General features: G+C 39.4%; 3 protein-coding genes across 4 annotated transcripts; 2 read left to right on the top strand and 1 right to left on the bottom strand.

Annotated features, from left to right (window-relative positions):
* Positions 1 to 987: 987 nt before the first annotated feature.
* Positions 988 to 2,873, top strand: LOC103704701. Its single transcript, XM_008788103.2, has 4 exons — positions 988 to 1,256; positions 1,384 to 1,578; positions 1,864 to 2,079; positions 2,201 to 2,873. The coding sequence occupies exons 1-4, from the start codon at positions 1,254 to 1,256 to the stop codon at positions 2,435 to 2,437; spliced, it is 651 nt and encodes a 216-aa protein (XP_008786325.1). The 5' UTR covers positions 988 to 1,253; the 3' UTR covers positions 2,438 to 2,873.
* A 6,555-nt stretch (positions 2,874 to 9,428) lies between these two features.
* LOC103704700 (protein TORNADO 2-like) lies at positions 9,429 to 12,267 on the bottom strand. The gene is made up of 2 exons (XM_008788102.3): positions 11,562 to 12,267; positions 9,429 to 10,234 (listed from the first exon to the last, which is right to left on the bottom strand). The coding sequence occupies exons 1-2, from the start codon at positions 12,057 to 12,059 to the stop codon at positions 9,923 to 9,925; spliced, it is 810 nt and encodes a 269-aa protein (XP_008786324.2). The 5' UTR covers positions 12,060 to 12,267; the 3' UTR covers positions 9,429 to 9,922.
* An 879-nt stretch (positions 12,268 to 13,146) lies between these two features.
* LOC103704698 (29 kDa ribonucleoprotein A, chloroplastic) lies at positions 13,147 to 19,679 on the top strand. Of its 2 annotated transcripts, XR_005511925.1 has the most exons (5): positions 13,147 to 13,629; positions 13,751 to 13,849; positions 15,800 to 16,093; positions 19,038 to 19,257; positions 19,448 to 19,679. XR_005511925.1 is itself a non-coding variant. In XM_008788101.2 (4 exons), the coding sequence occupies exons 1-4, from the start codon at positions 13,288 to 13,290 to the stop codon at positions 19,146 to 19,148; spliced, it is 846 nt and encodes a 281-aa protein (XP_008786323.1). In that variant the 5' UTR covers positions 13,147 to 13,287; the 3' UTR covers positions 19,149 to 19,382. The 2 variants fall into 2 exon arrangements, 1 of the variants encoding a protein (XP_008786323.1); XM_008788101.2 differs by lacking the exon at positions 19,448 to 19,679 and having other exon boundaries at positions 19,038 to 19,382.
* Positions 19,680 to 23,117: the final 3,438 nt, after the last annotated feature.

The following is a 23,117-nucleotide window of genomic DNA, read 5'->3' as shown; positions in this document are numbered from 1 at the left end:
TGAGCTCATCTTTTTAGGGGCTTATGAAATGACGGGATTGGCCTTAACTGAGGGTCCATCGAAATTAAAGAGGCAGTTAGTGGATGAATTGGGTTGGGTACTCTCGCAGCCTAATTGGCTGGAAGAGGAAACAACATGCGATGAATTGGGTTGCGTATGAAATCTTCTATTTTACGTACTATAAAATGAATTGCAAGCAGTGCTGAAGTATTTTATTGTTTTTACCAAAAAATATTTTGTCTTATAATTTTGTAGGTAGATCATGACCTATATACGATAAGTACTCCTGAGTCAAAAAAAGATGGTGCAGAAATGCTTTGGCGAGGCTATTTTTAAATGAAGCTTATAATAAAAACTTTTTCCTTGCCCGGGAAAAGTTTTTATTAGGTAGAGAAAATTATCATACATGCTCTTTTTTAATTGAAAATGAAAAAGTATACAAGCAATATTCAATTTCCCCCATCTTTGACTTCTATAATTTTGTTCATCCTACATGTTCGACATCTCATTATTCTAATAATACCAATACGTCATGTATAATTAATTTGATGCAAACGCCTCAACTTGGCACGGCACCAACTGCTGTATATCTAGAGCACCAAAAATCCATAAAATCAACTAAATGGATGATTTGGTGCCCCTGGTTGTGTACTCGTGATTTCAAGCATTGCAACTTGTGTCCCATCCAATAATGGTGGGGTACGTGGTTTTGTCTAGTCTCCAAGGATATGGCCGGGTGGCCTAATCATGAAACTATTCTGGAAAAAAGTGTTAAGCGAACAATTATTGTTTAATTAAGTCATCTTTATCTCTAATTGTTTTGGCACCATTGCAATTGGTCTCAAAACCTATGGCTAGTTAATAAGAACCTAGTTTTAAAAGCGGCATTAGTGATAAATAATAAATGAGCTTAATGAGGTGGTGGAAGAAAAGAAGAGTTCCTTGCGATCAACGCATCTTAGGCTCGGAGGGAGGCTCGGAGCGGAAGACTTTGAGCGGATAAGAACAAACGACCACCCCCTCGCCCCCCACGGCCGCACTCGCCCCTCATCCATGTCTACGAAGACATCACCCCCCAACCCCCTCCCAAACCGCTCTCTCTAAGCTTTCTCCTCCTTTCTCTTCCTCTCTTCCTCCACCGCGCGTCTCTATCCTTGAAAAAAAGACACAGAAACGAGAACACTCTGCTCGAAAAACTGGCGATCGATCACGAATCCCCCTTCAAGGAGCTCAAACTCAAGAACAGAAGGGTCATGGTGAGCTTAGTATTTTTCTCATACTTCATGTGTTGGCTTCTTCTAATATTATTGTCTTTGAGTTAGTTTGTTCTGCTTTAATGCTCAATAAGTTTTGTGGAATGTGGATTGATTGGCTTCGGAACAGGGAGGAGGAGGGCCGGAAGAGGATAACCGGTGGCCACCATGGCTCCGGCCGCTGCTGTCGACCAGGTTCTTCGTGCAATGCAAGCTTCATGCCGATTCCCACAAAAGCGAGTGCAACATGTACTGCCTTGACTGCATGAATGGTGCCCTCTGTTCCCTCTGCCTCGCCAACCACCGCGACCACCGCGCCATTCAGGTATTTTTCTTTCCACGAATCCAGATGCTTCATTCACCAATTCTCCTGTAGCGAATCTCCTGTTTCCCTTGCAATTGATTCCATCGAGTTCTCTGTTTTTTCTTGCAGTACTTTTTGTTTGAAAAAATTAAAAGAGGTCGTATGGTCAACTAAATAATCTGGTTCTCCATTTTGTTTGAGCTAGTGGTGGCTGTTGTGCCCGAATTTTCGGTCTATTTTCTTGCCAATGCGATAACTTCTTTCCCTAGCAATTGATGAGATATAATTTGTGTGCAAAATTTGCAGATAAGGAGGTCATCCTACCATGATGTGATCAGGGTGTCGGAGATACAGAAGGTGCTGGATATCACCGGCGTCCAGACGTATATCATCAACAGCGCCCGCGTCGTATTCCTCAACGAGCGACCCCAGCCGAGGCCCGGCAAAGGCGTCATGAACACCTGCGAGGTCTGCGATCGGAGCCTCCCCGACTCCTTTCGCTTCTGCTCCCTCGGCTGCAAGGTACCCACTCCCTCGCTTCTCCCCGCGTTTCTTCCTACCTTTTCGTTTGGAACAATGTCTGTTATCTTACAGTCAGAATTCAAGCTCTAGTCTTTTAATAAATTGTTCGATGAAATGCCAGATTGTTGGGACCTCTAATGACCATAACAAGAAGAAGAAGAACAAGAAAGCAATGGCTTTGGCGTTCGACTCCGAGGAGTCGTACACCAGCACCAGCCGCGGGAGCGAGAGGAGCAGTGCTGTGCAGAGCTTCACCCCGTCGACCCCACCGCCGACCATCGTCAGCTACAGGACCGCCAAGAGGCGAAAGGGCATCCCCCACAGGGCCCCCTTCGGCAGCCTCATCGTGGAGTTCTAGGCCTCTCCACTACTACCGCACAATGCATGCGGGATATATATAAGAATGGCCAACCCAACTCTCTCTTGATGGCATATTGTTAATAGCTCTATGAAGTCCATTCGCAGCACTCTGTGCTTCTTGATGGGCAGGCCGGTGCTGGGAGCTCAATTCCATACATAGGGAAAAAGAAGAGCAGATGGAGAAGCCATTGGACAGCTTATAGTTTAATCAGCCATGGAAGCATAGCTATAGACTGAAATGATAGATAAGTTTATCATAGGTTGTGGTGTTATATACATAAATAGAGGTATTCACTACACTGCTTATACCTAAGTTTTGTGGTAATAGCATGGTTAGAAGAATGCTAAGAGAATGTTTGTTGCAGCGAGGAGAGGAGATGATGTTTATATATAAGATGGGAAATGTAAAATAAAATGCTCCTCCTTCTGCCTTAGCGTTGCTGGCATTTTTGGTTTCAGATTCCGGCGAGTGTTCTTCGTGGTCGTGGCGTGAACCGCGACGGGCGGGCTTGCGTGGGCTCGCTTGTGGGTCCCGCACCGGCGGCGGAGTTGTCGTGGTCCGCGGGTGCGCTGGCGGGGATGGGAAGCTGCTCGATTTCTGGGTCGCGTGGCTTGTCTTGGTTGGACGGAGGAAGACGGGGCCGTTTGTTGTTGGGCCCCGGTCGGGTGTGTCGTACCGCTCACGTTCTCCGAAAGCGGTCACCGATAAGCTTTAATTGGTGGTCCCGCTGTGAATGACCACCGTGCGATCAGCATCGGATGGCTGTGCTATGGTTGGGTGGGAAAGTCGTACGTGCAATGCTCGTGCCGCACGGAAGTTTCTCGCAAGGCGGTTGTGGGTCGTTGTACGAATGTGCTTACGATCTTTCACCATGACACGTATCGAAAGATGAGAGGAGGAAGCCTCGTGGCGGGAGCTTACTGCATAGAATGGCTCTTCGCTGCGACTGGAGCTGACGGCGCACCCGGATTGCCGTCTCTGTCGTGGGCTCGTGGCGCCACTGGTAAAAGTTTCCGGCCGCCAATAATTCCCCGCACCTCGACTCTCCGCCGCCCAACGCTTCCCGGCTCTTCTTTTTCGCTCTAGAAGAATTCTTTAATCGACTCCACTCTTCCACACCCGGTGGCTGACCCACCAGCCCGCACATTCTGGCAGTCGCGTGTGCGTTGCGGTGTCGAACTTGACCGTATTGAGTTCGAGTGCTGACGGGAAACGTGTTTCTGCTTCATGCGTTTCCCCTAGATGGGAAGGGAGAGTGGGTGGAGATGTGGATCTCACTAAGCTTTTTTTTTTAATTATTTTTTTCCTTGAGCTTCTCACGGGCCTTTCCCTGATCCAAGTGTGTTCGCACCCTACTACCATGCCGCTTTAGTTTATTTAGATTTGGTTCCCACCTACACCTACGGGACGTTAAAGTTGGCTTGGGTGGCGAGAGGCTGGGTCCCACCCTCAACTCCCCATTACCCGGGTTGCCCATTCGGCCCGACCCATGATGATGTCATTTGCTTGCCAGCCTCCATCAAACCAAAGCCAAAACCAAAACCTCATCTTCCATAGTTCCATGATGGTGGTGGGCCAGTCCTTGGTCCGGTCAGCATCCATGGCATGGACCGTATCGAGGGTGGGCCCTGGCACAGGGGTTAGGTTTGTGGCCGAAATGACAAATCTAGGGCTTGGCATGCTTATTTGGACAACGTGAAAGCAACGGAGGTTCATTGTACTTGTTATTGCTTATTGCGCTGGTGGGACATAGTTTTGGCTGGCTACTTTTTTTTTTTCACTCTGTGCCAAGGGAGGGAGGGAGGGTGGGTGGATGTTGATGAGCACCAATCGATTGGAGCAAGTGGTAAACTGGTAATGCATGGAGCCCATACATGCCATGCTGAGTTATTGAATGCCGAGTGGTTTAATTGTGTCGACCCCCCTCTCTTGTGGGATCATCTTTCTTTTGTCCTTAAATGATAGGATGGAGAGAGAGAGAGAGAGAGAGAGAGAGAGACCGCTGGATACTTGAAACACATTTGCATTGCATGATTAGAAGTGGATGCTTTAGGATTAGATGGAACCTCTTTATGCCACTGTTTCCAGTTTTTGGGGGATGCCACCAGCCCTCTTTTTCCGCCTTTTGCGCATATGTCAAAAGGAGACACCGAACTATTTCCTTTCTGTTGCATAGTGGAGAAGCCGTATGAAAATTTTGCAGTGCCATGGCCAACTAATGCGTCATGATTCATGACTTCCGGGCTTGGCTGATGTGCACCTCGGCCGTGCAGAAATATCTCGTGACTTGGAAGCCTAGTAGAAAGTTATATCTGAGCTTGTCCTTTGTACAAACAGAAAGGAGGCACATAGTATCTGTATCAATCAAGTAATCTTCTCATATTGGCTTGATCGAATTTTTGATCTTTTGGATCTGCAGACTCCAGCTTGCAGATATATTGCTAAAGTTATTATCATACTATTTCGATTCATCTGTCCCTCATAGTCTTCAGCTTTTTTTGAGTTAGTATATAAAATTTTAGCATGCCAAAAAGATATGAAATTTTAAATCTTTCACTGGCCATAGTTCTTTTGACCTGATGGATAATGAAATTACGTAACTATTCATCGATAATTCATGGCGTGATACTTGCTTCGTATTATTCCTTCCCTTTTTTAGACTTTTGTACCGGTCCTTTTCATGCTTCTTTTTGTGTTCGTAGTATTTGAACATAACAATATTTCTTTTTCATATCTTAATTATTATTTGCTAAAATATACAGATTTAACACTTGTCCTCGATGCTTGTTTAAAGAAGTCTTAGCCATAAAGTACGTGCAGAGGTTCTCCAATTCTTGTGGTCAAAGTTGATGGGTTTGCTAGACCAGGTAATTAACATATTCACAACATTGAGGGGCTGGCATTTCCAGATTGATAGAAGTACATGCATGTTCATTTTGAAATAAATCATTTAGCTGGATTGGCTACAGAATATATACATGACACTAAAATGTTAGTTTACTTATTGATGATTGACTATTTGGTAGAAATTTAATGTGAATTGATCAATTCATAAACCTCTACCTTGATAACTTTGTTCGAAATCCAAATCTAGAATAACAAAAAATGAAAAATGGAGAAAAGGAGGAACTATACAAACAAACCCCGCAGAACATTGCAGAGGAATTATCCTACTAAGGAAAATGAGAAGCGAAAGAAGTATATCCTTTTTACCATACGTCATGCAAGAAGTACATTGCATCATGCAAGAAGTACAAGTATATTGTACAAGATAAAAATTTAAACAATTCCTCATGCCATGTCATTTTCATAAAACTATAAGCTTGGTTTTAGTTGCGAGTGCATGTCTTTGTATCATATCCTAAGGGTTGTGCGGCATTCAAAAGAGATGCTTCTCAATCATGTTAAGCGAAGCCATACTTACAAAATTCCAGCTCCAAGGAAAAGCTTTTATCAATAAACTGAAAAATTCACTGGTTAAAGATACAAGGAACCCCCAAGTTGGACAAGTTGGTGGTTGGGACCCAGGAATCTCCATTTCTTGCTGCGGGGATTCAGCATTTTTGTATAAAATTTTATAGATGCTGGAAATGAATCCCCACGTAGGCACTCTGGCAGAAAACTGCAAACCCCAATGCAACTTTTCAAGGCTTTGTTTGCCCAATTACCATGATAGCTCGCAACTTCTGCGCTACGGGTTTACTTTTTCTTTCCGAAGATGGCCGTGGTTGTTGCTCACAGTGTTTTAAATAACATGAAATATGATTATGATCAAAAACTATTGATGACCATTATATATAACAGTTATATAATTATATTCTTATATATAGTAGCTACTATTTGTTTCAAAAAATGGCACCTCAAACTTCTAATATTAAAACAATAATTGTTATACAAGTTGTCATAATAAACAATAATTGAAAAAAAAAACATGACTTTGTATTTTTCATGCACTCTTTATTGAATGGGACACTTTTATTTCAAGAAATGACCTTTATTTCTAATATAGTTCTTTATTAAAGACCATGTAATACTGTATATATCTGATCACTTTTACCATGAATCAGACACGTATCAAAAGTTTACAGCAATTTGGTAGGCTTTGGAATCAGTCTTTTGGTTTGATAGAATGATAGATGGGTGCAGCCGTGCAGGTTAGGTCATGGGTGGTTTTCACGACTTTGGTCTACTCACAAGTTCCATCGGCTGAAGCCATCACCAAATTTTGTCTTCTAAACTAATATCTTATGGTAACTTGTTTTTCTCATGCCTTGACGAGTGAACAGTGTCCGATTAAAGCGACCTAGGAGGCTCATCCCGTGCTTTCAGGAGCAGCATCATTCTAGGAACAGTTAAAAAGGAATAAAAACTATATGGAGGACCCACTCTACGTGTTCGTGACGCCCTGGTAATCTCTGGAAATATCATCATGGATCACTGGTCTTTAATCCTGATTAATTAGTCTGGAATCAGTATTATTCAAGAAGTCAAAATCGTAGACAATGACTTCTTTTTTTTTTTTCCAAGCCAGCCATTTGAATGGCTCTAAAGATAACGTTTGTTTGTAGAATTAATACGGTCAAAAGGCTTTGGTTCCAAGCTTAGGAATACCTGGTACTTGCCCTCCAAGTTTGCACCCCCTACCTCTACCAGTCGCATAAGGCTTCCCCCTCCCAAGGTTTATTTATTTACTTGTTTATTCGATTTGGTCATTTGATCGTTTTCTGCTGTTTGGAAGGTGATTAATGTTTGTATCAAAGAAGAAGATGTGATGGTAGGCAAACTGCATGCCCATGTTATTAATCACAAAATGATGCTGTGCATCATAGCATCTAATAAACAAACAACAAAGTCCATATATATTTGCCTATCTAAAAGTTTGCTCCACTAGTGATGGATGGATTGAAGTTTTCGTTCTACCAAGATGTAATGTTATCATTTTCTGAAACTTTCTTCTTTTTTTTTTGCCATTTTTTCCCTAATAAACACTGCAGGAATGTGGACATCCAGTTTGGAAGCCAGAATCTCTCTGTGCCCTGAGTTTTGGTCAACGGTCTGAACCACCAGGGCCATATTTCGTCCGTATAATCTCAAGGAAGTTCCACTCTTGGAACAGCTTTTAAATAAAAATAAATAAATAATTTTGGGTTGGAACCTAGAAAATGCCCTTCACTGCACGGCATGTCATGTGCTAATCCATTTGTGACACGTCATTACAAGGCTTGATACAAGGGCCACAGAAGGTGGACTTCACGCCTGGATGCAGCATATATGTAACATTCTGTAGGTTGAAGCAGAGTACCGACTCAGCTGCTATGATTGGATGGATCAGGAGGCAGACCATGGTTATAGACTGACCCCTCCTGCTCTAAAATATTTGGCAGTGTGTGAGAGATTGTACAATTCTTCCGGGTGAGTTATGTCTACCGAGAGGCTAATGAGCCGCGGATGGGGTTTTGGAGCACTCCGATTAAGTTTTGTGGACAAATGGTACGACCTTGCCATCCTTCTTTCGAGATATTTTATTTTTTAACTCCTTTGAATGTACTCATACTAGATTTGCTTGATTCGTCGGTCCTAAAAAAAAAAAATATCAGACAACCACATAGATTTATGTGATTCGTCCAATCAAAAAAGAAGAAGAAGACGACGACGACGGGGACTATCAGACAACCATAGGGGAGGAAACAGTGAGGCATTGGCTGGATTAAGCCTTTGAGGCCCATGCCATATTAACTTTTCTGTGCTGCATTGCGGCGGCACCAGCGCCCAATGGGCCAACATCTGCAGCTATTTCTCAGACCTTGGCCCATTTGCTGAGGCAGGTCCGGCCAGGTCATATCTAAGCAATTGTTAATCTTTACTCTATTCATCTCCAAGTATCTGGACCTGCATAATTATCATAGGGGTAAAAACACATTGACATTATGTTTAAGTTACTTTTTTTCCTTTTTGAGCTAAGATGTATATTGTTGAAAACTTGATGCAGTTAGCTCATCATCTTTTATTTATTTTCAGTTGGACAAAGATAATCTTAAGAAGTTTCAATGCACTGCATCTAAAATTTCACTCTCTAGAGGAAAGACCTTCTAGATTCATGTTGCTGTTTTTTTTTTCTTTCGGAAAACGGAAGTCTCATATATAACGTGCACAAATACAGCTAAGAAAATCAAAAAACAATACATCACGGAGAGCAGTAGGCAACTCCACATCTCTCTCCCATAGGTGGTCTCCCGAGTGGTGTTGCTAGTTTTCAACTAGATATCAGCTGGTTAGTTGTCAGCCAATTTGAATTCTCATGTACCGTGGCCTTCTTCCTATGAAAGGAGGAAGTTTCAATAAGAAATGACAGAGCTGAGATAATATATTTTCGTGCAAAGAGACATACTTTCCTACTAGTGTGACTCCGGTTCTTTGAGAGTTGAGAGGCAGTGAGACTCTCTCCTCAATCTCTCTTTTTCTTGGTACTTCTTGCATCAATTATGGTGCCCAAACTACCATGTAACGGTATCGACCGGTTAGAATGGTTCACTCAAAGTTTGTAGAGATTTTTCCACTGGGAAAAGGTTTTATTTCATTTCTAATGCACTTGGTCGTTTTTTTGGCGTTCTTTGAAGCTTAGATGGTTGGTCGAGGTAACACCGAATAGCCAGAGCGCTTGGTCACAAAGTCTAGTGTAAAAATAAAAATAAATAAATAAACATAAACAAAATAATCAATCGAAATGCACTCCACCATGGTGCATGAGCACATCCAGCAACCTTCAGGCTCTGGTCTCAAACTGTATCTTTTAGTAAGCCTTGGCTAAGGTTGAAGGACTGATTGCTGGCTAATTCGTTATAAAGTGTAAGACTGGAACTAAGGCTCCTATTATCAACATTGAGAGTGACTTTTTGCCTTTTAAAATCTAATGTCCAACAAAAAAAAAGATCATTAGATAAAAGAATCGTTAATTGGAAGACATAGATGTAGTGAAATGTCACAGTAGTGGCACAGCAAAAGCAATTAAACATTCTGACCTCAAGGATTAAAGATCACCAGCTAAAGAACCAAGTGATAATCAAATAAGTAAAGCAAATATTCCATGCCTGCTTATGCTCAGACTGCTTTTTTAACACATCTACAAGCTTCTTTACATTACCTTTCGGCAACCTCAGGGAATCTCTCGGCCGAATATCACCTTTATTCCCTTCCCACCACAATCCACACAACAACCACTGCCCCACAAAAATCCTTCTTCCATATTGTATTATCTTAGGTACTAGGGTTGGGGTTGTATCTTTCGTACGAAAGAAGAATTCACCTTCCTCCGCACGAATCTACTGTTAGGTCACACAATAGTCGCTTTGAGGTCTGTGCAGACGATGAAGTAGAGAGCTCAGAATGGTTTGATATCTCTGCAAGAAGGTATCCAACAGACAACGTCGCAAAAGAAGATCAATCATTCTTTTACACAAAAGATAAAGCCCGAACCCTACGTAACTAGGTGTAACCTTGCTTGTATCGCTGGAAAAGCTCGTCGTTCTTGGCATGCCGGAAGGCATGGCAGCCCATCAAGTAAACACATATGAGGGCCACCAGCGCGACCACCAAGATCAGATCTGCCCTCCTCCATTCCTTCCTAAGGTTTGCGAGGAGGCCGGCCTTGCACGAGGAGCATGAGTAGCAGAGCTGCATCTGATCGTTGCTCCACAGTACACAGTCCGTGTCGGATGCAATGCTGATCGGACTGATCCAATATGTCGGGTTCACGAACGTGTATCCACATTGGGTTGGCGGCTTGCAGCATCCTGACTGGGAGGTGCAGCAAAGAAGAGAGCAGGTCTCAGAAATATGGATGGAATAAATGATCATGATTCCTTCAGTGATGCACTTTGGGGCGCATTATGGGCTGTGCATCATAAAATCTTCGTGGTTGTCTTCGTTGTGATGTAGCTCTTAGAAAAGTGGTGTTGATGCTTGGCATCATGGTTCTTTTTCACGACATAGCTTAGTGTGGCAAAAACAGATGATAATTGAGCATCATCTCTAGTTTATATTCACATTAGATAGGTCTATGAGGCTTAGGGGTGACAAGCAAATGAATAAGATGCAAGCCGATTTAAATTTTTGTCAACTAAAACATGTTTCTATTTATTAAACAGGTTAAAAATCTAAAGCCAAACCTAGCTTTTTCATAAAACAAGTTTACAACTTGACCCAACTGCCATAACCTATTTAATAAATGAATCAAATCAAATTAAACAAGTTAAACAAATTTTAAATCGGTTGAATAGGTATCGAACAAGCTAAATGGATCTTAAGTGGGTTGGGTATCTGACTCAATTATTAAACAAGTCAGAATTCTAAATCTGAACCTAACCTTTTTTTAATAAACATGTCAAATAAATATGTTTATGATATGTATCGTTTTGTGCCAAATCTGAATCTATTTAAATTGCATCGATTGATCGTCGGGTTATAAATTGCTATCCCTAATTAGGCTGGAGCTATTTTACTGGTTGATATCAATTAAGATGTTCTATTAAAAAGAGAATTCAGAAAGGCATTCTAAGTTTTATTTTGAAAATCAAAAAATTGGATTTACGAGATAGAATTCAAAAAAGAAATAATGGGATCCAGTGCTCTAATATTTGGTGGTATAATTACAGGAAAAATAATATAAGACAAAGAATTTAAAATTTGTTTGCAAGTTGCATTTTATAAGAATATACAGTGATCATTATATCAAGATCTCACTTTTTTTTCCCTTTTTTTGACATATTATCATGATCATATAGTGCAATATCTCAAGTTTCTTGGTGTTGTTGCCTATGAAAACAGATCACACGCCTAAGGTTTCTTGACCTTTTATGACCTCTATAAAATAATATTTGAAGAGGCACAAGAGAATTATATATATTTGTCTCTATTACAGATCGTCTAATTTCCTGAAGACGATATTGAGACTGACCTATTTCCTGTGAACTGAAACAAAAATTCTCCAAGTTATTTATCATGATCTTTAGCCTTCGGATGGGGCCAAATTTTTTTTGAAAAAACACCTCTACCACTTAACAATTCACTATGAAGCCTAATTGCTACCACTTAAAAAAAGCATTCCACTTAAAAAAACACTCACCTGCAAGGGACTGATCCTTGCGTTGAAGAAATCCTGGGCCTCTCTGTAAGTTTGGTTCAATTCAGCACACGTAGAGGTTGAGCTAAGACACGCCTTGATCCGATCCCACTTTTGTGAGCCCTCAACTCTTTGTGGAAGCCATCCCGAGAAGTCCTCGAGCCGGTACTCCAAGAAGGCTCTGCTTGGGGCAAGGTGGGCTCCCCCAGTGTTGGTGACGGCATAGATAAATATCACCAAACTCGCAAGCAGAAGGATGAGAACAAGCATGGCGACGAGGTAGAAGAGGAGGAGCCATGGGATGCGCCAGAAGGCGCCCACAAAGCCTGCGAGGGCCACGACAAGCATCACGATGCCCAGGGAAATGACCGGCCATTGGAGGAGCTTCACGCAGGAGTTATCGGTTTGCGTGGAGAGCCAGATGCCGGCCGCAATGACCGGGATGGAGAGCAGCATGGCCATGAAGTTGATGGCAGCGATGATGGTGTTGCTGAGAGCCATTTCAAGGAGTGTTTGGTGAGGAGGATGCGATGGAGGATAATTTGCTATGGAGGTGATTGCTTGGCAAGGAAGGGAAGAGGATGGCTTGGGGCTGCAGCTTTGCTATCACCTGCACTACTCTTTCTTCGCTCTTTTGCATGGGGGGGACATGGTTGAAAAAGCAAAGAGATCCTTATGCTTTTGATGAGTTGTTTACTCTCTAATTTAATATCTTTATAGGATCCTTTATTAAAGTGAGGTTGTTTCTTGGGGTTGCGCTAGCCCAAATATTCCCCTTTCAGATTGGATGATGAACGTATGACGCAGCAAGAACATTAGGTTAGGATGAAGTTCTATGTTTTCTGGAGTCTTTCAGTACCTCAACGCACGCATGGCAGCTATGACCCTTCTATAGGTCACTAACAAGCACCAATTCTCTCTCCATCTGCATGTCTACGGTTTGGCCTGGATTCCAGCCATCATTGATCACAATGCCTAGTACAAGTATTTGCGACCAACTTTATATCCTATATAGTGATCAATTTGGAGTTTCCTTTTTCACAACAAGTAATCAAAGTTTCATTCCCTTTAGGTCTCAAAAAATAATGCGGCTTCTATTATTATTGCTGGTCGTCATTGCTCGTGTCTATACCATCTTAATCAATTAATCAATCAATTTACCATCCATCTAGGTATGCAGTAGCACCAAGTCGATGTCTCATAATCAAATCTACTATTGTCGATTCTTTAAAATCAAGCCCACCATTGCGTGCGACGTCCTTAATTAGCTGCCTTGGTGGATTCGGGTTGACCTTTTTGCAAAGAATAATTTCTTCCTTTCACGACATTAAGCATTAGATGGTGTAATAGCCGCTTCAAGATGTAAGCAAATAAATAGAAAAAAATAAAATACTTTGAAATTTGTGTGTGGCGTGACCAAAAGATTTAACGTCACAAAATGATCTATATTTGGGGACAGATGGAAGCAAGAGATTATAGTACTTGAAAAGTCGTGCAAGGCGCGATCCAAACGGTAAACGTGGCGAAAGGAGAGCCATCATTCTTTCGCGCGAAAGATACAACCCGAACCCGGCCCTGGCTAGCTTCGGCTGCGAGTGGTCTCGAGACGGAGACCGCCTTATCCAAGTCCCCACAGAGGGGCACTTTCGGTATTCTTCGACGCAATCCGCCGCTCTTCGCCCGACCGCTTCCGCTCCCACCGAAACCCTGTGCTCTGGAGCGAGCGAGGATGGCAGCAAAGGCCTTCGTCGTCTGCCCCAATCCCAGACCGGAAGTCTTCTCTCGCGCCAGAAAACCGGGGATTTCCCATTATACCCCTGCCCTTTCCTTTAATACCCTGTTCTTCCCCTCCCGCCTCCGGGTCTCCGACTCCGAGACGAGCCTCCGCTTCCGGCGGTGCTCGGTGGTGCAGGATATCGCGGCGGTGGAGGACGAGAAAAAGGGGGACGAGAAGGAGGAAGGCCGCCAGGAGAACCGGCAGAAGCTCTACGTGGTGAACTTACCCTGGAACTTCTTGGCTCCCGATATAAGGAAGCTCTTCGGCGAGTGCGGCACCGTCGAAAGTGTGGAGGTAACCCCGACCACATTCAGTTATTTCTCTCTATGTATTTTTTTTTTTCATATTTTTTGCTGCTCTATATTTTTTTTTTCTTGATTTTTTGTTTTAAAGTTAGATTCTTGCTTGGTTATAGATCATTAAGCAGAAGAATGGGAAGAGCAGAGGCTTCGCCTTCGTCATGATGGCTTCGGAGGAGGAGGCACTGGCCGCCATCGACAAACTTGATTCTTATGTAAGGAAAATTGGATCCTTCTTCTAAATCTTAGTTATTTTTTATTTCTTGCTTATTTATTGCTTTCATTGATTGGTTTTGGTTAAAATAGAGTTTGATTTGATCTGGTTGGATTTTAGTTATTGTCTTTTAAAGCATTTTCCTGGATTTCTTATACTTTTATAATTTGGGATGGCACAACGTGGGAGGTAAATTTCTTTGTCGTGGATAAAAACAAATTTGTCATAAATACATATTGATAGTATATAGGGACCGAGGTACGCCAAACCGGCCCGGATCGGACGCATACTACACCGGTTCGGTACCGATATCTAGTACAGGTGTTCTATCGACATTCGGTATGTCAAAAAAAAACTCCGTATCATACCATATTTACAATGTGCTAGTGTGGCATCGGAACAGAATCCGGTATCGAGGCAACAAACCTTGATAGAGACAAAGAAAAAATTGAGTTGAAACTTTATGTTACAATAATAATTCAAGGTAAAACATATTGGAATAAACTCCTGCAAATGAGGCAGTTAAACCCATTGCCCTTTTGGATGCTGATATTTTATTGCTGCCTATGTCAATGATCATGCAGCATATTTATATGAAAGGTGCCTGCTTTTAGGAAGATGCTGATTTTTATTGACTTTTCTGTGGAGGGGAACTCAGAAACCAGCAGCATTGAAGGCTGGGTATATGTTCCACCTGCTTGAGGGTGTAGTTTTGTGTCAATTCATAATTGTTAGATCAAGAGCTGAAGCTGTGTATTGTGTCAATGGCTGCTACAACTGCCAAACTTGATTTCATCATATGTTGTCAGCAAAACAGAAACTCTCTAACATGTTGTCACTTGTCCAGATCAACTACATGCTATGAAGACATTGCAGAATTCAATAATCCTGTGCCTGGACAAAACATGAGGGTCAACTCAATCATCACTTGATTGATAAATTTGAAAATGTCCAACAGTTTGTTTCTTCTCCAGACCAGATTGCTGACATCCTCACCAAAAGATTGCTAGAATTTACTCAGTGTCAGGATATTTGACAAGCTTTTGTTACTTGCTGCACTTACCCTAAGAGGAGTCTAAAAATGTAACATTTTTGTGCTATAACAAAGAAAAAAAAAACTATCTAATGGAGAGAAGATATCTACCTCCTCTTGCATAGTGTTACTAATTATGCTTTTGGAGGTGTTTCTAATCATGATCAGTTAAGTATTTCCTTCTCTGCGTACTTTTCAATGCTTCTTTGATGACCATTCCTTGATGAATTGGTCATGGTTACAGGGGTCTATATTTGAGTTGGATGAATTTATATAAATTTGGGGTTTATATCCTTTAAATTTGATTTCACATCAGTCTGCAGCAAATTTCCATTTTTTAAAATAAATGAGTGGTTCATGAATTGTATACCGTATCTATTATTTTTGATAACTAGTTTCTTTGTTAACTAACTTTTTATTGAATGGAATACCTTTATCATAATCCGACTTTAGATCATGAATTAGAGTATGGATGTGTCATATTAAGTTTGCTTTAGTAATGTTGCGAAATTGTTATGCATGTTCAGGGTGATATGAAGTATTTGAATTTGTTTGGATGATTTAAACATGTTCTGATGTTTAAGAACATGACAGTATTGATAGTAAAAAATTGCAAAAAATGTTTGCATTAAAAAATTCATGGGCTTTTGAAAAGGTATAGTTGTTTGTTTTATTGCATCCTTCATGTGCTTGCTGCTTGTTTTAGCATGGTGGTGATGGCATCAAAGGATCAAATGATACATGCTTGATATATGATATTTTTGACCTTGATCTCAGATTTTACAGGCATCATTGGAACAACTTGGTTTGATATCCGAGAAGATAAATAATTCATTTTTTTGGGATAAACAATTAATACAAATGGATCTTCTAATATTTTTTTTTCTTGTGTTTGTAATTAAAATGTATACTAAACAGGAATTGATGGGAAGGATTATTAGGGTTGAATTTGCAAAGAGCTTGAGGAAGCCACCATCACCTCCTTCTCCACCTGGTGCCACTGCTGCAGATACGCGGCAGAAAATCTATGTATCGAATCTTTCTTGGAAAGCGAGGTCTGCTAATCTCAAAGAATTCTTCTCTGCAAAGTTCAAACCGCTATCTGCCAGGGTGGTTTTTGAAGACCCATCAGGAAGATCTGCTGGATATGGCTTTGTTGCTTTTGCCACAAAAGAGGAAGCAGATGCTGCTATTTCTGAACTAGATGGGAAGGTGACATGAAATTTCTGTTCTTGATATATTTAATTTCTGCTTATTGTTGCCTAGCTAGATTGATACAAACTTCATTATATTATCAACATTTAGAAAGCCAATCTTTTCCATTTATGTTTATGTTGGTATGCCTGTTATCCCTTCTGCAAACTGTATCTCAGTGGGCCATATGAGTCCCAGTGCAACTATACTGTTTTATATACCCTGCTTGTTTATGAAATTCGTTCGCGTCCATAATGTGAATCAACAAATTATCAGTTCTCATACATATTATAGATGGAATAATTGAATCAGAACTATCCATACGGCCAATTTCAATAAATCAATAGGAAGTGGAGGTCCGCTAATGTTTTCTCTTTTTAAGCTTAATCTTACCTGCAAGGCTTATTTCTACCATATGGCCTCAGTTTTATTGATAATGATATGACCACTTAAAGTTCAATAACTTTCCACAGCCTGCTCTCAGCTTGAATTCAATCATTTGCCATATGATACTGAGTTCTTTTTCAAGGCAACTATGCTCAAGAGGGGCCTGCTGTGAGACCTAAAACCTGGAAGACTGGTTAGGCTTCAAGAAAACTGACAATGGTTATGTGGTTTCTGCTGATGTGGCTCGATTTTGAAACTTTGAAGTGTTAAACTTTGAATTGGGGGGTGAAAGAAGATTAGTTTGACGAAGTAGTTTTGAAACCTCTTCCTTTAACATATAAAGTTTGAATATATCAAACAGAACTAGCATGCATTTATGATATATAGCATTTTTGATGCATAATTAATGTGTCATTTTTTTTCATGAATTGTATGATCCATAACCTGGATCTGTCTGAATCATTTGGCCCTAAATAATTGAATCTAATCACTTCTTTGGAGTCATATTAGAACATAGGATACAAATATATCAAGTGATATTCATATTCAACAAAAGTGGAAGGTCTCTTTTTTGTTTATTTGACTCCTTTGAAATTTAGATTAACTTATTTATCTCTAATGAGCCTGTAGCACATTACTAATATGGTTCTGAACATTTAATAATTAAGAGTAAGTGAATAAAATTACAGGGATATTTGAGGAATTGCAAAGTACAGGCAAAAATTCCTATCTTTGCAGCCATTTTTTAAAATTTGCTTCCTTTTTTATTGTAATGTTCAAGATAAAAACAAATCTGGATTGATGGATCTGGAGGTCAAATCCAGAATTGTCTTACTTTGTTCATAGGACAGTAAGAACGAGTCTTATGGTTCCTTATAAAGTTCAACTAGAGGATGTAGAACAAAATTTGTTTCTTCCTCGGAAAGTTGAAAGGAAATTAGGGGATTCTCTATAGTAAATCCATAAGGATGATGGTGGTGATAATAATGTTTAATCTTGTCTCTATCTCTATATACATTTTTCTGGTCATACTATGATATGCTATAGAATCCATGGTGTCATCTAACTATTAAATAATTAAACATGATGTTCATTTCTTGGACATGCTATATATGGGCTTATGTTGGGAGAAACTAGACATCTTTTATACTTTATATGATGGGTTTTCTCATTTAACTTATAGTGACTTTTCATCTCCAACAAAATATGTCTGGCAGACATCAATCCTGAGTATACAGAAATGCATGTGCATACATATATACTAAATATTATGTTTATATTGGACATGGTGCTTCATAATGGGGGATAAAAGTATTGTATTCATGTGATGTTTAATTTAATATATTCTGTTTATGGTTGGAATTCACATAGATTGATATCTTAGCAAGATTCAACATCGATGATTTATGAAATACTGTTCTCAAGGCAAAAGTATTATAACATGCATTTCTCTTGTTAAATGTATAATCTTGTTACAGTATTTTTCTCTTCTCGAAAAGTATTTTTGTTATAACGTTCTCATGCAAGATGTACATATGCACGAATATGGATATTGATTTAATATGTCATTAGCTTGTGAACAACTGGGTCATAAATAACTGGGTAGATGAGAAAATTACAATGTAATAAACATAATCTTCCTATTCTGCAGAGAGACATGCTACTGGGGAGATTGTTGAGGTTGAAGATTAAGTTATGATTGAGCATTACTTTTTTTTCAGTATCTAACATTCAGGTTAATTGGTATCGATGTTGCATACCCTGAGGTTTTCCTTTTCGTATTTTATCAAGAGAACACATGGATCATGTAATGCGTCTGAAATTATGACAGTCCTAGCTGAGAAATAATTTGGTTTTGATTGATCCTTAAATGAGCACAGATTTTGGTTTTGATGGATCCTTAAATGAATAAATAAAATATATGAACCATTCACATTACTTAATAGAAAGCAATGCTACATGTTCAGAAATGGATGCCAAACTTGAATGTCTTAGCTAAATTAAATTTCAACTATAAAAGGGGCAGTCTTGCACTGTCGAAACAAGGCAGTGGACATATACAGCAAACTAATGTTCTTTGAAGAAATGGAACTGTACCTCTACTGAACATGCTTGGTTTAGTTACAGTTTGCAGAGGGCAGCTTGACAATTTTTCGATAATTGTCAAAAAAAAGGTTGATGTATTAAATGTTTCGAGTCAAAAGAAACATTGCATTAAAATATTACATAATGGTACACAATATGCATGCAACGAAGAAAGCTGACTGTGATCAACTTTGATTTTACTTAGAAATATTTCTCTACTACTTTTCCAGTCAATCTCCAAACTTTGAATCTTTCCCGACAATATTTTCTTCTTATTTAATTACTCCACAAGAAAAATACACCAAATGCTAAAGAAAACATGTTTTTTACCACACTTCGTTTACTATTGATAGTATGCAGTTTGTGCTCTATCAACAAAGTTCAGTTTATTTTTATAGCGCATCAGTTTATACCTTGACATCAATATACATCATTATGTTTATGTGAAAGCAGGTGGGGTTAATGCATCATTTCAATGTATATGTCACAGGAGTTAATGGGCAGACCTGTTCGTTTGAGACTACGTCGGAAAAAAGGTGATGAATCTGGAAGTGAGCCGGAAGAGTCAGACAATACTGAAGGGCAATCCAACAACTCTTAGAGGAAGTGTAGAATCACCACTTTTATTTGCTCATTTCCGCCAACTGGATCAATTGCAAACATTAATGGACTTGTCATGTACGTCATTCATGTTGACAGAAAAAAAACATGTAGGAAAATTATCCCTGAATCTTATCTATTCTATCCATCATGTATGTGAACCACTTTCCTCGATTTTCTCTCTCGCATCTCATCCATTCTATATATCATATATATTTGAACTCTCTTTTCTTTATTTCTTGTTTCTTTCGGAAATTAATTCATGAATATATCTTATAATTTGAATTCAAATTTTGATAGTTCCTTTTGTAATGTCGGGTGATCACCTCAAAGTACATAAAATGGCGTGCAAAAAATTTGTAGCTGCTGAACTCCTGCAAAGAATTGCTAGCTGCTCAATGAATTGGTTTTAAGCAAAGGTGCTGTTAAAGGATACTGTTTCAGTTCCATTATGATAATTGAGCATCACAATTGTAAGTACAATCTGGAACTTGTTTATTTCAGGTATAGAAATAATTGCTTTTCAGATTTATACAGATTTCACCTATCATTATAGTTCTTGTTTTTTTTTTGTGTGTGTACTATTTGTGAGCAGCATAACTAGTACATTGTGGCAAAAGTAATGCACATGCAGGTGAAAATAATGCAAGAACTTTACTAACCACTGGTTCATTATCAGTTTGATAGCTTGTTCAACATATATGATGCAATTTATGAGCTTACATGCGGATATCTTGCATCTCCTTGGATGATGATCGCATAATTATGTTAATGGAGCCTCTGTAGCAAGCAATTATTTTTGTTTTGGTTCCAGCTGCCAAATTATTTTTTGGTGCATAATTTTTTGATTGCGTAAACGATTGATGTTTTTCTTTACTAACTTCAATTGGCTCACAAAATTGAGATAGAAATCGGTCTCATAACGCAGAAGAATTAAGGGAGAGTAGGATTTTTACACCACAGCATCAGTTCCAATTCAGTGCTCAGGTGAATAATTAGTATTTGTAGGTATGTTGTTTAATTTTAAATTAACTATAGTTGTGGCATCTTCAGAACCGCCCGAGGAAGCCTTTCAATCATTACTAGGTACTCCCAAATGCATCTCCTAATAAGATTAGAACCAACAATAGCAAGAGAAGGTGGACCCCAATAGGTTGGTCGACTGACAATAACGCTCCACTCTGATGTGTTCATGAAATCCTTTTGTTATAATTATTTTTGGAAGATGGTGTTTGGCAGGACAGCCACCAGTTCTTTTGGTAGGAAGAGGAGTACCGAGACCCATGAATCTTGTCTACTAGAGTACCAAGTCGTTGGGGATAGGACATGTCCTCTGTTGTCTCCCCTTTTTTTTTTTTTTGCTAAGGTCTGTTGTCTCCCTTAGCAACACCTTCCTTGCTGACCGGAGCAGGAGTAGGGTGCTTTCTCAGTCATAATGCAGGTGTGAGGACTTATATCGGATATATATTTATTTTTATCTTAGTCATTCGCTAGGTAGATCTTAAGTACCTATAAAGAATAAAAAAAAATTAAATAATATTTTTTTGGTTAGCTTTTTTAGATAAGGTTCTGGATTGTTATAATGGATTAGAAAATATATGTAGACTAGGGAACACAATAACACAGATCTATTGGGACTGACTGCGAGCCGATCGTGGTGCTTGTAATTTGATTTGAATAGATTTGAACCCTTATTTTGACAAGGACGTCAGAATTTAAATGGAGGAAGTATGTGAGGACTTGTGCGGGTATATTTATTCACATATCGATTATTCACTGCGTAGATCTTGAATACTTATACAGAATTAAGAAATCAAATAATACCTTTCGACTAGTCTTTTTAAGTGAGGTCTTAGATCGTTACAGTCGGTATGATCCAAGTGATCGCAATGATGCTCGCTCATGGTTTATACTAAGAAACAACAAGGTTGGTAAAACATGGTTTAACGGTCAACTTGTGTAAACTTAGTATTTTATCACCTTTTTATGCCCAAAACAACCATCTCGGGGTATCCTCTCATCTCTTTTGTCTTTGTGATATGTTTCTGTTTTCGTGCTGTTTTTTTTTTTCGTTAACAAGAAATTTGTCTGAATAAAATACTAGTAAGCAAAAAATTATGGAAGTACTGCAAGCTTCTGCTACATTAGCATTGGCCTTAATAGAATATCAACAGAGTGAGTTTGAAAGAATACCAGGAAAATTAATGAAAGAAACTTCATGATCTTTGTTCATACAAAGATCAGCAGGAGTGCAGGTCTAGCCTTAGGTGACATTGCTGCACTCCATCGTTGTCTTTAAATCACTAACATCGAGCGGAGATCTGATGGCTCGTGCTTTTTCTCACCAATAACGCTATGCCAAAGTTTCTGACCTTCCCCAGATGGTGACCCATGAGGGATTCCCTGGCTTGAGTAATGCTGCTGCTTTTGAAAAAGAAGAGGAAGACGGGTGGTTCTCCTTTTCCTTTACAGGCTACAGCCTTTATTCCCTGTAGTGGGCCTTCTCTCTGAAGCTTGTCTCGGCCACCTGCATTACTGATTCACTGGTTTTGGACTGGACTGTGAAGGCATGGTTTGCAAAGAATCAGCAGATGACACGTGGTCAATCTTGAAGGGCCCCACTAAAACAAGATGATTCCATGTGGGCCCCCTCTGCTCCAAGCCACAGGGCAACCAAGCTGGGCCAAGGTTGGCCAGCTTTTAAAAACATAAGAAAAGAAATCCGGAAAAGTATGGCTCGTTTTTTTAGGTTAACCGACCATAAGAGTATGGGCCGAATCCTGTCATCTCTCAATATCCTAATCTTAGTTTATTTATCTAATAATTGTTACTTGTCAGTAATCATCATCATAACAAATATAATATAATGCCTAACCAGCTCCATTTTTTTACTTTCTTATTTAAGTTCTTTTTATTGTAAATTAATAACAAAATTATATATATATATATATATATATATATATATATATGTGTGTGTGTGTGTGTGTGTGTATGTATGTATGTATGTATGTATGTATTAAATAATTTTAATTTTTTCAGAGGTTGGTTAGCGGCCGTCTTGACGCGAGCGGAACTTCCCAACGGCCAACCTCCTCTCCCGGGATCTCCCTTTGATGCGGCCACTCGTTTCATGAAAATTGCGACTCAGCCCCTCAACTATCTCGGCCACGTGACCCAAATCACGTGTCAAGATAGCTCAACTGCGCGCTTCCCCTCGGGTTGATTTTTTTTTTTTTACTGAAGCGGATGTATTATAAATGGCAGGTACTTATTTATCACCCGGCCTTTTTATATTTATACTTGGAACTTTGTTTATTTAATTTATTGGCCAAAATTTTGATGAGGATAGGACTTGAATCCAGTTTGTCGGTACTCATCTGTGATACCATATCAACTATACTAATTAGTTTTATATATATACTATGCTAATATAGATAGAGCTGCTGGTTCGCAACTCTATGTATTATTATCAGAAATTGAGACTTACTCACCAGGCTTGCAAGCTGGATACAGCAAATTAGAGGTGGAGTTGGATGCAAGGGCCATTTCTGGACGGTCAGCATTGATGGACTACAGGTATTCAGCCAACTAGTGACATACAAATTATTTATTTAGAAGAGAATGCGGTTGCTAAGTGTCTTGTCAAAAAGTTAATGTAGAGCTCATTTAATTTGCAGAAAAAAAATATCTCACCAAAATATATTTTCTGAAAAGTTGATATTCGGACATAATAAAAAATAATTTTGAATGTTTGATTGATTATAAAAATGTAACATAAAAAATATAATTATTTAGTTGTGGTTAAGCAACTATTTTTCTAAACTTTTTTTATATTATTAATAAATTGATTACAAGGAGAGAAAAAAAGCTACTAGAGTTAAAAGAATTTTTGGAAAATAGATTTCCTACATCCCATATTTATTTTTATTTTTTCATAGTTATTTCTATAAAAAAAACTATTTTATAATTA

This window comes from Phoenix dactylifera, chromosome 5 (assembly GCF_009389715.1).
Source record: "Phoenix dactylifera cultivar Barhee BC4 chromosome 5, palm_55x_up_171113_PBpolish2nd_filt_p, whole genome shotgun sequence".
NCBI lineage: Eukaryota > Viridiplantae > Streptophyta > Magnoliopsida > Arecales > Arecaceae > Phoenix > Phoenix dactylifera.
Note: the sequence above shows the minus strand (reverse complement) of the source record. Positions and strands in the feature narration are given on the sequence as shown.

Excerpts from the sequence above, each read along its gene's own strand:
- LOC103704701 (XM_008788103.2), top strand. Across the intron at positions 1,579-1,863 it reads GCGACCACCGCGCCATTCAG|ATAAGGAGGTCATCCTACCA; the intron begins GTATTTTTCTTT and ends CAAAATTTGCAG. Across the intron at positions 2,080-2,200 it reads TCTGCTCCCTCGGCTGCAAG|ATTGTTGGGACCTCTAATGA; the intron begins GTACCCACTCCC and ends ATGAAATGCCAG.
- LOC103704700 (XM_008788102.3), bottom strand. The coding sequence starts at position 12,059 with ATGGCTCTCAGCAACACCATCATCGCTGCCATCAACTTCATGGCCATG. Across the intron at positions 10,235-11,561 it reads CAAGGATCAGTCCCTTGCAG|TCAGGATGCTGCAAGCCGCC; the intron begins GTGAGTGTTTTT and ends TGCACCTCCCAG.
- LOC103704698 (XM_008788101.2), top strand. The coding sequence starts at position 13,288 with ATGGCAGCAAAGGCCTTCGTCGTCTGCCCCAATCCCAGACCGGAAGTC. Across the intron at positions 13,850-15,799 it reads TCGACAAACTTGATTCTTAT|GAATTGATGGGAAGGATTAT; the intron begins GTAAGGAAAATT and ends TATACTAAACAG. Across the intron at positions 16,094-19,037 it reads TTTCTGAACTAGATGGGAAG|GAGTTAATGGGCAGACCTGT; the intron begins GTGACATGAAAT and ends TATATGTCACAG.